Source organism: Tetrao urogallus (assembly GCF_951394365.1).
Source record: "Tetrao urogallus genome assembly, chromosome: 5".
NCBI classification, from domain to species: Eukaryota; Metazoa; Chordata; class Aves; order Galliformes; family Phasianidae; genus Tetrao; species Tetrao urogallus.
Window position 1 is genome coordinate 40827584 of NC_136818.1, and position 16145 is coordinate 40843728.

The 16145-nt window shown below is 53.3% G+C and overlaps 3 protein-coding genes across 3 annotated transcripts; all 3 read left to right on the top strand.

The window, feature by feature from the left end:
- Window positions 1-524: 524 nt before the first annotated feature.
- Window positions 525-8393, top strand: PPA1 (inorganic pyrophosphatase 1; the record flags this gene model as incomplete). Its single annotated transcript, XM_079535804.1, has 11 exons — window positions 525-588; window positions 742-806; window positions 2235-2288; window positions 2470-2589; window positions 3684-3770; window positions 4059-4185; window positions 4968-5095; window positions 6138-6223; window positions 6435-6504; window positions 7384-7423; window positions 8362-8393. The coding sequence occupies 11 exons, from the start codon at window positions 525-527 to the stop codon at window positions 8391-8393; spliced, it is 873 nt and encodes a 290-aa protein (XP_079391930.1).
- Window positions 8394-9141: 748 nt separating this feature from the next.
- On the top strand, window positions 9142-12424 carry SAR1A (secretion associated Ras related GTPase 1A; the record flags this gene model as incomplete). Its single annotated transcript, XM_079535633.1, has 6 exons — window positions 9142-9199; window positions 9612-9731; window positions 10165-10230; window positions 11242-11345; window positions 11664-11795; window positions 12223-12424. The coding sequence occupies 6 exons, from the start codon at window positions 9142-9144 to the stop codon at window positions 12337-12339; spliced, it is 597 nt and encodes a 198-aa protein (XP_079391759.1). The 3' UTR covers window positions 12340-12424.
- A 1180-nt stretch (window positions 12425-13604) lies between these two features.
- TYSND1 (trypsin like peroxisomal matrix peptidase 1) lies at window positions 13605-16116 on the top strand (the record flags this gene model as incomplete). Its single annotated transcript, XM_079536396.1, has 4 exons — window positions 13605-14569; window positions 15369-15499; window positions 15655-15834; window positions 15911-16116. The coding sequence occupies 4 exons, from the start codon at window positions 13605-13607 to the stop codon at window positions 16114-16116; spliced, it is 1482 nt and encodes a 493-aa protein (XP_079392522.1).
- Window positions 16117-16145: the final 29 nt, after the last annotated feature.

Here is a 16145-nt window from a genome sequence, read left to right on the forward strand (position 1 = left end):
CGTTGTTGTGGCCATGCTGGACACTAGCGTGTGGTTGTGGCACTGGTAGACCATGCCACCTCATGCTGTCATGGCCACGCAGTGCTGTGCCACGCTGAATCACGGCACTGCCTTGTGGCCAGGCAGTACCATGCCACAGCGAACTACGCTATCCTATCCACAGCCCGCAGGCTGCGCTATACCACCCACGCCCTGCCAGCCCACGCCACTCTGCATGCACACGTCACCCTGTGCCACGTCATGCTACCGCACAGTGGCAGGGCAGCAGGACGGCTCTCTGCGCCTGCGCGGTGGGCTCGCGGGAGGGGCTCTGGCCACTAGGGGGCGGGGCTATACGAGAAGGGGGCGGGGTAACGGGCCGAATGGGGGCGGGGTCGGCGCCAATGGGCGTGTCCAGACAGAGATGGGCGAGGCTACGGGCCTGGGGGGCGTGGCTGAACACGGGGGCCTGGCTACGGCCGTAGGGGCGCGCGAGCTGCGGCGCCTGCGCAGTGAGCCGAGCAGGCGGCGGGGAGCGTGTTGCAATGGCGGGGTACAGCGTGGAGGAGCGTGCCGCGCCGCACAGCCTGGAGTACCGCCTGTTTTTCAGTGAGTGTGACTGGCACCAGACCCCGGCTCCCCACGTCCCTTCTCTCATCCTCTTCTAACCGTCGTTTCCCCTCGCCCCCAATGGGGCGCTCACCTTGGGCGGACCCCAGGCCCTAGGGGCTGCCCCGCTGAGCGCCGCGCTTTGCCTTGCAGAGGACGCGGCCGGGCGGTACATCTCCCCCTTCCACGACATCCCGCTGTACGCGGACGCCGGCAAGGTGAGGGGACCGCCGGGGTTTGGAGGTAGGGGGTGGTCATGGGGAAGGCAGTGGGGCTGCAGAGCTGAGGGCACCCTCCAGAAAGCAGTTGGAGCCGCCCCGACGTTGCTTTTGGCTGCTCGGAGAAGAAGAGGCGGACTGCCATCAAGGACAGCGATACGCTGGTCTTCATAAGCAAATACCGTGCTCCAAAGGTCCTCAGAGCAGGAACATTCGGGTGGTGCTGTGCTCTGCAGGTGCTACTGGAGCAGAGCAACCTGGTTACAGGGGTGCGGTGCTGCCCACAGGCTGGAAGGCTGTACAGGGACGTTTCTCACTTGGCAGGTTTGTTAGCAGCACCAGCCCGTCTCTCTGTGTCTGAGCACCTTGATCTTTCTCTGCAGACTGTAAGCTAGAGAGGATTATTGCAGGGAGCTTTTCCAGCCGTGGGCTGGGAGGTGCTGACCTCATCCGTGTGTCCTGTCTGAGGGACTGACCTTGAGCTGCCTGCTGGGTGTCTCACCCAAACCAGGTCCGTAGCTTGAGGCAGCAGAGCTGGGGGAGAGGTGTGCAGAGCCCCAAGCATCCTCTACCTGCACAGCCAATTCTTCATTCTCTGCAGCTATGTATAAACAAAACTAATAGCTATCCACTTTCATTTTAATTACACGTGGGAAGTGACCCCCTGCAATTAAGGATATGCAATGAACTTGTTAGGAAGGGGTGCCAGCAAAGTCAATGACATAACAGTGCTTGTTACACAATAGCAATCTAATTCTGGTGCTATATTCCCTGTCTAGTATTACCTTTTAGTGCTAATGCTGCTTAACCTGAGAATTAGAAGCCTTGGGGATGCTAAGGGGGTAAGGTTTGACTGTTAAAAGCCATAATCTCTTTTGATAACAAATGTCAAGGTTCAAGTATGAAACAGCTGTTTTGTGTTTTTGTTTTTTTTTTTTTTTCTTTTTTTTTTTTTTTCCTCCTGAGGAAGAAGGGACTGCGTCCCCTCAGCACAGCTAGAGACAGTGACCCATAAGTGAGATGCTGCACAGCATGGCTGTGTTTCCCCCAGCAGCCCTATCCCTGTACCTCTTGACACAGAATGTCCCCTTCTGTGAGATGAGGGAGCTCAAACACCTGGGAAATGATGTAAGCCTGAGCATTGCACCCATGCAGCTGTCACTGATCCACTTAAGTTTCCTGTTTTGCAGAAAGGTAACACAGACCCTTCACCTGCTGCCACCTCAGAACACCTGCAATCTAGGTTATCTTCATGAGATTAACATTTGAGTAATGATGCAATGGACTGGACTGCAGGACATCTATCAGGATTGGCACTAGGGAAAAAAAAAACAACAAAGTTTTGTTTTTCACACTTACTTACATGTGCTCTACTTTGAAGTGTGGTATTGAAATTTCACCTGTTCATGGATGTTTTGCTTTCTTCAGAATGTGTTCAACATGGTCGTGGAAGTACCTCGGTGGACAAATGCTAAAATGGAGGTAACTGTCTTGCAGTTCCAGGCTGAAGTGCTTGAGCTGAGTAGGCTGCTAACCCCAGGCTTTGCCTGCTCTCCCTGCGGGCTCCAGGCTCTGCAGCCTGTAGGTTAGAGCTCGCTTCATAGAAAAAGCCACTGATTTCCTAGAGAGCCAGATACAGAAAATTATGAAACTTCTCTTTCAGATTGCAACAAAGGATCCCTTAAACCCAATTAAGCAAGATGTGAAGAAGGGAAAACTGCGCTACGTAGCTAATGTGTTTCCCCACAAGGGCTATATCTGGAATTATGGTGCTATCCCACAGGTACTGGATGTGTCTCACTCTTCGGGTGGGGGGAGGGTGTGTGCCTATGTGTGTCTCTGACACCATTTCATGAGAGAGTAGAGTCTGAAGTGGAATGCTGCATCTGCAACTGTACATATAATCCTGCTAATGAGGAGAACCTGTCAAGAGAGCTGTGATGTTTGTGGGTAGAAATCTCTAGAGGCAGGCACATAGGCACTGTGAAGAAGCTGTTGTGATAACAAGTAGCTGCTGCTTCACTCCTCACCTTGAGTTCAGCCACAGAAGTCGGTGTTCATCATTGGGCTCAGGATGTGGTTGCTGCACAAGAGAGCTGAAGGCTCGCAGTGGGTATCTGGCAGTTCTGCGTGCTTCATTCCTGCCTGGTGGAGCAGCAGGACCTAAAGCTGCAGTATAGAGCCTTGGTGTGCAGCCCCCAGGCTGGATTATCTCAAAGACCCTGTGTGCTGCGAGTTAGCAACCAGTGAATTGTCCTTTTGCTCCTGATCAGAAACATGCTTTAAGCAGCTGTTTTCAGAGGCTCAGCTCCAGTATCTCCTGGAGCCTGGTGTGACTTCAGACACTCACTGCTCCTGCTGAGATGCAGAAAGACACCAAGTAGCATAGGGTGTGGGACTCACATTCCTACTTCTGCTCTGCTGCCTTCAACTGCTTAACTGAAAGGAAGCAATACACGCGTCTGTCTTCCACCTCTGTTATCTGGGGTTCAGGAAACTTCTGTTAAGAAATGAGTAGGGATAGGAACAGGCAGGAAGCCAAATCAGTGAGCATTCTTTATAGATGTGAACTCCACCTTTACGTGGCTTTTTAATTTGAGAGGAAGTCTGAAACGTTAAAGGGTTTGGCAGTGGGAAAGACCAGTTTACCCTTGGCAGGATAAGAACTTGGCTTGAAACTGCATTTACAGGCAACCATAAAACAGTAATGCAATTGCTAGATGTAAAAGCAAGTGTGGGGTGGACCATCATCTGTATCTTCAAGGCAATCGCATGCATGAAATAAACCTGCCTTTTGCTTCTTCTTGAGTCCCTATTCAGCATATGGAGAGGTGTTTGTTTTTTGTTTTTTTGTTTTTTTTTTTAAATTTCCTGTAGACTTGGGAAGACCCAGGCCATAAGGATGAAAACACTGGCTGCTGTGGAGACAATGATCCAATTGACGTATGTGAAATTGGAAGCAAGGTAATACATTCCAGAGGGTAACTGTAATTAACGTCCCTGAAATCAATTGCTCAGAGTCATTATTCATTTCTTGCCACCTGTATCTTAAGAACATGATGTTTCTTCCCCCTGTCTCCAGAGATCGTTGATGAGATCTTACAGTGCAAGCCCCATGAGCTTAGGCTCATGAGCTGCTGATAAGAGACAGCTGCCTTTGTGGTGTGGGACTGCTTGCTGCGCTCTGACAACTTGTACCAACTCCTTTGTGCATTCCTTGAATGTGTACAGAGAACTCTTTTGTCCTTGTAGGTCTGCTCACGAGGAGAAGTGATTAAAGTGAAGGTGCTAGGCACACTGGCACTGATTGATGAGGGAGAGACAGACTGGAAGATAATTGCTATCAACATAGAAGATCCTGAAGCAGAAAATTATAACGGTAGGGAGGAACAAGTCTAATCCTTCCTTTCCTACCTTGAATGTCTGCAGGAGACTTCTGGGTTAGCATCTGGACAGATGCAATACAGACCACGGTAGCAGAATAGGATGTTAAACTCTAGCAAAACACTATACTATTTACACAAATTAAGACCTTTGCATAGCTGGGGGTAATGCTATAATATGATAGAAAGGATAGCAGAGTGGCACAATGCTATGCTGTAGTAAATAAGAACAAGCCCAAACATAACAGCTGTGACTGCAGAAATAGAGGAAGAAAAACTACTTACCCTTGGAATGCCTCAGGTACACAGGGATCTTCAGAGAGATGCCCTTACCTTCACTGCTAACTCTTAAATGAGGTCTGGGAAGGGGTGGATCTTGGCTCCACCCCTCTCAGTCACCCAGGAGCATTGCATGCACCTGAGCTCCCCTGGCTTGGCCCTGCCTTCCCACCAGGTGCTCAATCTGGTTCCAGCCGTGACTCAGCATTTCTGATACACACAGTATCTTGAAGAAAAGGGTGTCCTGTAAGTGGAAGGAAGTGTTGTCCAGCAGGTCTTTTATCAAAGCTGTTTAAATGTGTCAGTGTGACTTTGTTCTGAGAATGAAATGCTAAGTTCCTTCTCTGTGCACAGGCATCCAGGTTGTGTTTGTATTGAAAAGCGTCAGGGATAGTGCTAGGGCTATGTCAGGAGCAGCTGAAAGAGGTCAAAAGACTGGGACAGTAGCAGAGGAACTTCTGCTGTTAGATCTGGCTGACCGATCTTTCTTTCTGGCCAGATATCAATGATGTCAGAAGGATGAAGCCTGGATACTTAGAAGCCACGGTGGACTGGTTTAGAAGATACAAAGTACCTGATGGAAAGCCAGAAAACCAGTTTGCTTTTAATGGAGAATTTAAAGATAAGGTAGGGTCGGCATTCTTTGTGACTGTGAACAAAGGTATGCTGCCTAAAAACTGAGCTCTGGCTGTGTGAAGATGTGAGTGAGTAGTTGCTGACAGAGTGGGTTTCCACAGCACCAGAGGGTAGCCACCTTCATTCTTCCTGCTGCTTTTCCAGCCCACCATTCTGCTTGTTTCTGAGCTGATGCTTGCAGAAATACTAGGCAAAGAAGCACAGGGTTGTTGCCCTGCTACTGTTTTATACTACTGGTCTGTCTTCTAAATGATGTTTGCACAAGATCACGTCAGGGCTGGCAATCTCCATATCAGAACAAGAGCAGAAAACATGGGGTTTCTTTGCTCTTAACCGGAGCAGAGGGTGTATGATGTTACTCTTTGACTTGCAATAGGCTGCAGTGGAAGGAGGCCAGGAAAGGAGGGAGGCAAACTTGAGAGTTAAAATGTTTCATCATTTCAGGCCTAAAGAGAAAAGCTTGTCAGGTGTTCCTGGGTTCCCTTAGAGAAAGGGCTCTGCCTCAGCAGCATGATTCCTTTGTCTCTGTTTCTTCTCTGTGTGTAGTAAAATAACTTCTGCCCCTGAATGAGAGCTCTCTTAACTCCTTGTGTCAGGTTGGGTGGACTGGGACATCTCACTGCCCTTCAGCATGGGCAGAACTGTAATCAAGGCAGAAGGTAACAGCAAGGGTCCTTGCACACATTGCTGCAGTGTTTTACTTGGCTTTGTGTTGCATCAAACCAGGATATTTACTGTTGGCCTTCATGCTGGGACAATTGTGTGTGCTTTCATCTCCAGCTGGCCAGTTAACATTTGAGTATATACACTACTGCTTTAAAGGAAAAAAAGCTGTGCTATGCTTGGAAGCAGACTCTTTTTCGAACAGTTACAAGCCTAGAATAGCTGTATGTCTCTTCCTGTTGATAGACACAGCTGTTGAATGATCCACCCAGAGTGGAGGGAGGCCATTTATTGCAGGAAACTCAGAGATTAGAGAAAATGATTTGGTGTTTATGCCTAATGCAGTGTTTGTTCTCATCTTCAACTTCAGGATTTTGCAGTGAACGTTATCAAAAGCACGCATGAACACTGGAAAGCTTTGATAGCTAAAAAAACTGACGGAGGAGAGATCAGCTGGTAGGTTAATGCTTGTGTTGCTATGCTCCCTCCTTTCCCAGAAGCAACAAGGAATTTCCTTTTCCATCTACCGACACGCTTTCTGTTAGCTGCTTGCTATCTCTGCAGGCAACTAGGCAGCTACAATAATGTTGCCTGGTATTCCATCATCTAATGCTCTTGTGGGATAGACTTGAATTCTGTGTACTCACAAGCAACTTTTCTCTTCCAGCACAAATCTGACAGTCTCGGGCAGCCCCTTCTGCTGTAGTCAAGAGTGCGCAAAAGCTACTGTGGATGCAGTGAGTACAAATGGATGTGTGCTATCCCCAGTGTTGGTGTGATTTGTGTGGTGCCATAAACCTTTGTCTTTGTGTGAATAGCACTGTGTGCTCAGAAAGTTTTGGATGACTGAACGCAGCATCTGTTTCTGGTTAAATAAGATAAATGTGGAGCAAGTAAGATATTTTTCTAGAGCCTTCTCCTCACCCTTGGTCACCTGGGAGAGGAATCCAAACCAAGCTTCGTGTGAAGGGCTACATTTCTGACCTGTAGCTTGGCTATCAGCTGCTCAGTGTACATTCAAATATTTGACCTTTCACAAGCTTCATCTCAAAGGGTGACCTGTACTGTGAGAGAGCCTGCTTTCTGAGAGACTCACAGCCAGGGACCCTGCATGTTTTGCTATGAAAAGCTTGATGTTCCCAGTTTAAGTACCATTATTCCAAGTCAGGACTCGATTGAATCTCCCTAGGCTTATGAAATACATCAGCAACCTGAAAGTGGTTGGAAGGGCAGCAAAATTAGAACAGCAGTATTGCTTCAGTGCATGGAAACACTACTGGAAACGAGAATATCTCCTTAGATTTCTGTCAGGTCATCTGCTTAACTATTGGTTTGAAAGCCTTGTGTCTTCTGGCCCTGCAGTATGAGCAGGGCAAAAATCTACCTAAAGCAAAGCACTGCTGGCATGGAGAGGTGGAGGCTGTGCAATGGCCAGGCTCAGCTGAACGTGAGCTTGTGTGTTCCTTCATAGCTGACCAGCCTCAACTGCCACAGACAAATTTATGTGGCTCATGACTAGAACTGTGCTTAGAAGTGATTTGCACAGCCCAAAGCAATCTCTTGTGAGATTAGTCTGCACTAACAGCTGCTATCTGCTCTTCCACTTCTCATTTCAGGCACCACCGTGTAAAGCTGCCAACCCAATCCCACCTGAAGGTAAGTTCCCAAACTCACATTGCATTCTGGTGAGGACTTCCTCAGGGAAACTGTCTGTAGGAAAAGGAGGATCAAGACTGACAGCTACAGGCCTTGTCAGACATGTCTCAGTAATACTGTTCAGTTGCCACATCACTTGTACTGGGCCCTTACTTCCTTGTTGTGGTACATGATGCTGGGATGTGAGCAAGAGACCTGGGATGCCACTTCAGTGTGGAGAAGTTTGATCTGTAGCAGTCCCTCAATACTGGAAGAAGAGCACTTCAGAGGACTGAAGTGCAGTGGTAGCAGCAGCGTTTTCACTTCTTCCTCCCAAGCAGGGTTTCATCAGCGTCATCAGTGCAGGTGAAGTGAGAAAAGGAAGCACTTCATTTTCACAAAGAGGGGGAGAAAATGGCCATGAGTGCAGCGCTTCAGTTGCTGCTGACAAAGGCTCTATCACTAAGCAAGTGGCATCTGCAAGCTGGTAGTAAGGTTTTCTGCATGTCAGGACCTGGTCTGTTGTGCGGTGCACAGCTGCATAGGAAAATGACAACTGTGGGACAACTCCTAGGCCTGCTGAGTCGGATGGGTGTGAGGGAAGCTGTGCTGCCAGCAACTTGGCAGAGCCACGCAGCTGCTCCTCATGGCCTGCTGAATACAGCTGGCTTCCTGAGGGTATCACTGCATGTTGGGTGTGTGATGCAATTGGCAGAAGCTGGTGCAAAGCGCTGAGCTGAAAGTGGTGTCTACAGCACCACGCAAGCCAGCTTTGAGCCAGTTCACACTTGAATCATTAAGGCTGCAAAAGCCTTCTCAGATCACCTCATCTCCACCTCCTTTCAGGAGTAGCAGTGAGCGATGAGGTCTCTCTTGAACCTTCTGCTCTCCAGACTGAACCATCCCAGTTCATGGAGTGGCCATACAGGACTAACCCTGCTTTGTTGTGCCCCATGCAGTTGACAGGTGGTTCTATTACCAGAAGAACTGAAGGCTGAGGATGCCTGGTGCAGCAGCTGCGCCCTTCCCACCGCGAAGTCACCACGTGCAGAAGTAGCCCAGATGAATAGTGCTGGTGACAAGGCGGAGACCTTGCCTGTGACTTGCACCAATTAGAACTGCCTATCTAGCCGTGACGCCTGGTGTATCGGGTCTTGTGGAGGCTAGAAGACATAATTTGTCAATCAAAAGCTGCTGCTTGTGTGTGGTCTCGTGGTGTTTTGTAACTGTCAGCACCTGCACAGCTTTACGTACAGAGGCTCACCCGGTACACGTGCTGGATGTTAGAAATAAAACTACTGAACTGTCCTCTGTGCGTCCGTGCTTCTTTCCCTGCTCTGAGGGAGCGGGGAGCTCACTGCTCCGGCGGTGTTTGGTGGAGGTTCCTTATGCTCGTCACGCTGCCGCTCGCGGGACTCGAACGCGGGGTTCGGCCGCTGGGTGGGCGGGCCGCGGTTGGGGCACGGTGGCGGCGCGCCGTGACGTAGAGCCGCAGGGCCGACGTGGGAGCCAGCGCGGCGGACCGGAAGCGGGCGTGGCGCAGAGCGACGCACTTCCGGCGGGGAGCTGGCGGCGGAACGGGAGCGGGGTCGCCGCGGCCGGAGGTGGGCGCCGGGCCGGAATAGGCCGAGGGAGGATCTCGGGGGAAGGGGAGCTTGGAGCAGTGGGGGGGGGGGCGGGCCTGGCCGCGTCACTGATCCCGGCTGCCGCTGTGCCCCGCAGGCGCTCGATCGTCAGCGATGTCTTTCATCTTCGAGTGGATCTACAACGGCTTCAGCAGCGTGCTGCAGTTCCTGGGTGAGGCCCCGCGGCGCGGTTCCCTGCGGCCCTCAGGCCGCCGTCCCGGCTCCTTGCAGATGTCGTTCGTTCGTTCTGGGCGAGGGGAGGGGCTGATGGTTAGGCCCCGCTGGCAGGAAGCCGGCCGGCCCGGGGCAAGTGGGCTCTCTCCTCAAGGAAGCGATGTGTTACTCCGTGCCCGGCCTCGGTGTCAGCAGCGTGCTGATGCATTCGGCCCGTCTTCACGTTGAACCCCTCTCTGGGGCAACAGATCATCACGTTACTATACAGCGATCTCACAGAGTTGCAGGCACTGTTTTACCAAGATTCCTGGCTTTTATTTCTTCTCGGAGCACTGTGAATGGTGTATGCACAGGTGGCAGCCAGCTTTGGGGAGGGACCCATGGACGTGTTTCTCTCTGCTTGCCTCCAGGGCTCTACAAGAAGTCTGGAAAACTCGTCTTCCTGGGCCTGGATAATGCGGGCAAAACCACGCTGCTGCACATGCTCAAGGACGACCGGCTGGGCCAGCACGTTCCCACACTGCACCCCAGTATGTCTGCCCTGTGCACCGGTGACACCTCTGCTCTGGGGCTAATGTGAATCGGTGTTTTACTTTCAAATATAGCGGCCAAGAAGTGGTGTGGGTTAGTGAATATCACACACCACACCTGGGGAGGGAGAGGGCTTCTGATAAAAAAAAAAAATAATCCCAGAACATCCCAAATTGGAAGGGAATCTAGGAATCATTGAGCCCAACTCCTGGATGTGTGATAAGGGATAAGAAACACAGATTAATAAGCACGTCCCTAAGTAAGAGGCAGGGAAGTTATTTTCTCCCATTTATGAAATCATTGAAGAGTTTCAGTGGCTGAGTTCGTCAGGAAACAGGTATTTGACACAAGGGCCACATGATGCTGGTGCACATCCCCAAGAACCACTAGCTATAATAATTCGTTTCTTTTTTCTGTGTTCTTGCTTTCCAGCCTCAGAGGAGCTGACAATCGCTGGAATGACCTTCACCACTTTTGATCTAGGTGGCCACGAGCAAGGTAAGTGCCAGCTCACTGAGGAGGGTCTGCTGATTTCAATTGTGTTCCCCAGCCACTTTTGGAAAAATCTCCCAAAATGAGGTGCTGGAGAGTGAAGGGAATTGGCAGTACCTAACTGCTTGTAGCTTGAAAGCGGTGGTGGAATCAGAAAGATCAACACACTGGAAAGGTGATACAAGTGGTATAACGATAGAGGGACTAACACCATAGAAAGATATTATAAGGGAAGGAAAAAAGACTACTCACCTATCTCTGAAGATCTAGGGTTACAGAGGAAAACTCCACAGAGGAGAGATCTCCAGAAAGAGATCCCTCCCTAGTGGCAGTCAGCCTTTAAATGGGGTCTAAGAGAGGTGCAGCCAGGCTCCACCCCTTCCGGTCACACAGCTGAATTGCCTTCACCTGTGCTCCCAGGGCTGACTGGGTCCTTTTCCCAGGTGATCAATCAGTGGTTCAGGCCGTGACTCAACAGTTACCATACACTGAGCTATTAGTGGAAATGGCCTGGCTCTAAGAAACTGGTTGTTTCAGTGGCTAAATGTTTGTGCTTTATTTTGGCAGCTTGGAAAAAAAAAAAAAAGCTGCCAGCTCATGCTCTGCTGCCTGCAATATTTTTAGCTGTAGAAGGCTTGTATGTCACAGGCTTATTCTTCTGAATATTCACTGCATTTTTATCTTCAGATTTCCTTTCTAGAAGTCCTAAGAAAAGTTTTTCTGTGTTTTTTTCTGAATACACACAAGCAGGCTGACGGTCAGGGGTTTTGCTGCAACAGGAACAGCGCTCGTCAGTATTGCATAGACAGACTCTCTGTGCACAAGAGTTGGCTGCCTGCTGACAAGCGTCTGTCACCCAGCAATTATCTGACTGCTTGTGAAAGCGGGGAGAGCATGAGCAGGACGGCTGGCTGGCTGTCCCAACCTGCCCCAAAATCCCGAGGGGGCAGTGGGGCTCTGCTGTGGGCACAGCAGCCCAGCTTTTCTCACGGGAGGTGTTGGTCTCTTGCCTTCCAGCCCGCCGGGTGTGGAAGAACTACCTTCCTGCCATCAATGGGATCGTCTTCCTGGTGGACTGTGCAGATCACTCCCGGCTTATGGAATCCAAAGTTGAGCTTAATGTAAACTTCACTTTTTTCTCCTTTCCCTGACACTTTTGACTAGCTAAATTATAAACAATGTTCCTTTTTGGTGGGGTGGGACTCGAGGCAGCCTCGACGCCCTTGCTGTGGGGTGACTGTAGGCTCCTGAGCACACTTTAATGAATTTTGGAAATGGCCCATGCGTCCTGCAAAGCCCTTCTGGGAAGACCCCTCCCACGGGAGCTGTAGCACCAAGGAATAACCCTTGTCGGTCACAGAGCTTACCGAAACAAAGCTTTCCTCAGATGACAGATGTTTGTTCTGCCTCTGTGTAACTTAAAGATGTCTTGCACGCAGGCACTAATGACAGATGAAACAATATCCAATGTGCCAATCCTTATCTTGGGCAACAAAATCGACAGACCCGAGGCCATCAGTGAGGAGAAACTGCGGGAGATCTTCGGGCTTTACGGACAGACCACGGGGAAGGTAGGGAGGCACGCGGTCTGGGCACTTACAAGTACATGTTCCTTGCAGAGGGAGGTGCCCTCTGGAAGCCAAGTGGTTTCTTCCTGTGGATTTGTCCTAAACGTTTGACTGGGCTGAACCTTTAATAGCAGTGATGCCCTCGGGCGAGTTTTGAAACATCCCGAGTTGTGCAAACACAGCACCCCTAGTTGGAAATAAGGTGCTGCGCTGGAGTTTGACAACGGTTGACACATTGTCAGGCTCTTCTGGTTTTATTACTCCCAAATTTTGTTCAGCTTACTGCCTCACCCCATTGTCAGTTCTAAAAATTAGAGTTGATCAGAAGTGCTGGGTGACAGCAGCAAAGAACTCCGGGTGCTTGCTCAGCCGCTGGCTTTGGGCATCGCCTTGGGCTGGCCGTGCTCCTGATTTGTCTCTGGGCCTTCAGGGAAACGTGCCACTGAAAGACCTGAACGCGCGCCCCATGGAGGTGTTCATGTGCAGCGTGCTGAAGAGGCAAGGCTACGGCGAGGGCTTCCGCTGGCTGTCGCAGTACATTGACTGATGCAGAGCGCGACCCCGGACTGATCCTGCTCGCAGCTCCCTATGGACTGTCCTGTCGGGACACAGAAGGCTTCCCAACCCCAGAGCGGCGCGACCGTGGGACCTGGTGAGCGCCCATCCTTGCACAGTGGTGACACAACTCCTTTCTATGCTGCGGGGACGCCGCGTGGCTCCGTCCCTCGGGTGCCGTGGTTCCAGCAGTGACACGGCCGGCGGGATCAGGACGTGGCACCGCTCCGTGCCGCTGGAAGGAGCGCGTCTCACCACTGTGGCCAGCTGACTTCAAGAACAACGAGAAAGCAATTCTATTTTTTAAAGAAAGTGTTAATGTAAACGGCGTCCCTTCTAACTCTTTAGTTTTAACGTTCATCTTGTTTAGTCCAGAGTCTCTGTAGGGTTTTTTAAAAACATATTTAGACTTTTTGCAAAATTACCAAACACAGCATCATGATACGGAAGTCCTCGATGAGCAGCAGCCGGCTCCAGCACTCCATGGGATGCCTACACGGTGCCACGCCGACACAGCGAGGGTCTGGGACAGCACGTGTGGCACAGGGCTGCAGCACTGCCTGCCCTCGGAGCGCCGCTGTGGGACCACGGGGCCGCCGGCAGCGGCTGCAGCATGGAAGCGTTGGACGCTGGCATATCATAAGGTTGTTAGTGTAGGCCGCAGCGGTTTCTTTTCTACTCAGTGGGTTTTTTGTCGAAGTTTCCTTGCTGTCTAGCTCACGTTGCGTTCAATAAAGACGTGTCTTTCTGCTCTCAGGGTGGCAGTGCCCAGCAGGTGTTTCACCCACTGGCTTCGTGGAGGTGCACGAGTGCAGCTGGCTGCGGGCACCTCCTGCCCCTGCCGCTCGTCAGCAGTCACCACTTTCTGCGCTTCCAGGAGTTGAACGTTGTACGACGGGGGCAGAGTTTAACTTCTGCGTTCGATCCTGCAGGTGGAGACACAGAAAAAGCAGCGTGGGCGCTCCCTGCTGCTTTGCACGGCGCAACCCCGTGCAGCGCCGCCTACCGTGGTGCAACGCCCCGCCCGCGCCCGGCCTCTCGCCACGTCGGCACGCTCAGCCCCGCCCTCACCAATGGGGTCGGGCCGCGGAGCTGCCGGTGGCCAATGGGCGAGCAGGGCGGTGCGGCGCTGTGCGGCCATGGTGGCCGTGGGGCGGCGCGTCGCTGTGCTTTGCTTTGCCTTGCCTCCGGTTGCTCTGCGTTGCTCCGCGTCGCTTCGCTCTCCATCGCGTTGCTCCGTGCTGCATTGCTCTGCAGATGGCTGAGGACGGCACCGCCGTACCATGGGAGCTGCCCGGCTGCGTGGTCAGCGTGTCGGACCCCTCGGAGCCGGACGTGGAGCCAAGCAGTTGCAGCGGGGCCATCCTGTGCCGCAGCCCGGGCCTGGTGCTGTGCCCTGCTGCTATCTTGGTGCCCTTCCTGCAGCCCGACGTCCCCGCCTGGCCCCACGGCGATGCCCTGCCACCCTCGGCGTTGCGGCCCGGGCTGCACATCTCGGTGCTGCAGGCTGCCCCACCACCTGACACCGTGCAGCGGCACGTCGCGTGCCCGCTGGCCCTGCTGCGCTGCGATGCCTTCGCCCGCGCACTGCCTGGCACGCTCAGCACGGCCGAGGAGAGCACCGAGGCCCTGCCCTGGTTCTGCTGGCTGCGGGTGCCCGGCCTGGACACACCTGGCGGTACCTGGACGCCCTGGGCCCCGGCAGCCACGCTGCACAAGGGCGCGGCGCTGCTGACCTGCGGGACGCCCTTCGGTGCGCTCTGCCCGGAGCTCTTCCTCAATGCGCTGAGCACCGGTGTGCTGAGCAATGCCGCCGGGCCTCACCGCGCCCTGCTGCTCACCGATGCACGCTGCCTGCCCGGCACTCAGGGTGGGCCCGTCCTCGCCCTCGCGCCCGCATCCTCCCCGCCGCGCCTCGTGGCCGTCGTTGCTGCCACTGCCGGCTACCAGGGCGGCCAGGGGCTGGGGCTGGCGCTGCTCTGCTCCCTGCACGCCCTCCTGCAGAGTGCCCGCGGAGTGCTGCCCGAGCTCGGCAGCCTGCCTCCGCCACTGCCGCTGCCCGAGGCCCACGGTGCCCCAACGCTGCGCTGCGCCGTGCTGGTAGAGAGTGGGAGCAGCTGGGGGTCGGGCACGCTGGTGGCCCCGCGGCTGCTGCTCACCTGCCGGCATGTGCTGCAACGGGGCGCCCCGCTGCGCGTCACCCTGCGGCACAGCACCACGTGGTGAGTGTGGCCCCGTGGGATGATGGGGGCTGGGGGTGGGCAATGTGTGATGGGTGTGCAACCCAACGTGGTGGTGAAACCCAACATGAGTCTCGCAATGGGCGTGTAACCAAGCGTTGGTCGTGCATCCCAACATCGGTTGTGAAACCCAGAATGGACCATGCAATGCGCATGCCACCCAACACGGGCCATGCAACGGGTGTGCAACCCAACATGGTTGGGTATCGTGACGTGAGCCATGCAGTGGGTGTGTAACCCAACGTAGGCTGTGCAATGAGTGTGCAACCCAACATAAGCCATGCTATGGGTATGCAAGCCAGTGTAGTTGTGCAACCCAACATGGATCGTGCACAGGGTGTGTAATCCAAAATAGCTGTGCAACCCAGCATGGGTCATGCAACTCAGCATGGGCCATGTTATGGGTGTGCAACCCAACGTGGTTGTGCAACCCAACATGGGCTGTGCCGTGCAATGGTTTTGCAACCTAACATGGGTCTGCAACCCAGCAAAGGTCGTGCAACTCAGCATGGGCCACGCAATCTGAAATAGGCCATGCAATGAGGATGCAACCCAAAATAGGTCATGCAATAAATGTAAAGAGCTGGGCCACTGCAGCAAAGAGCTTCTTCCCTTTGGCCACATCCAGGTTTGGAAGCAATGTAAGATGGAGTGCAGGGTGCAACTTGCATTTTTGCAGACCAGACTGTTCAGCATCCCCATGGCCACGTCCATGGGATGGCTCACCCCTAACCCTGCTTTTTGCTATTTTCTTTATTTTATCCCCATTTTGCACCCACAGTGACACTATCCTGCAGGCCCGCCTGGTGTTCGCCACGACTGAGGCGTCCCCCTTTGACGTGGCAGTGCTGGAGCTGCAGGACAGCGTGCCCAGCTTCCAGCCCCCTGACCTTGCCACCACTTTCCAACCCGGTGAGTGCCAGCTTCAGGTTGGGGGGTATAGGGCACAGTGGGATACCATGGAGAATGGGGCTGGGACAGTGGCATCCTATGGGGACAGTGGGGTCCTGTGTAGGGGTGCCATTAGAGGTGTGGTGGAATGTCCTAACGCCAATGGTGTGGTGCAGGGGAGGCAGTGCTGGCGCTGGGCTTTGGGGCGCTAGGCCGTGCGTGTGGCCCCTCAGTGACGGGGGGTGTGCTGTCGGCCGTGGTGGGAACCCCCCCGGTGATGCTGCAGAGCACCTGCGCCGTGCACGCTGGCTCCAGTGGCGGCCCCCTGCTCTCTGCTCGCGATGGATGCCTGCTAGGTGAGCCCCTGTCCCCACTGCATCCCCAAAGTGTCCCCATTGCGTTAATGCCTTTGGTGACATCTCCCTTCTCCAGGCATTGTGGCCAGCAACGCGCGGGACAACGCTGCAGGGACCACCTACCCACACCTCAACTTCTGCATCCCCATCTCCTTGCTGCGCACACCCCTTGCCCGCTATCGCTGCAGCGGGAACCCTGCTGCCTTCGCCCCACTCAATGCTGCCAGCAAGGGGGCACAGGCAGCATGGCGGCTGCAGCAGCGGCCCCCCAGCAAGCTGTGACCCCTCCCCCAGAATTGGAGTGCTTCCAT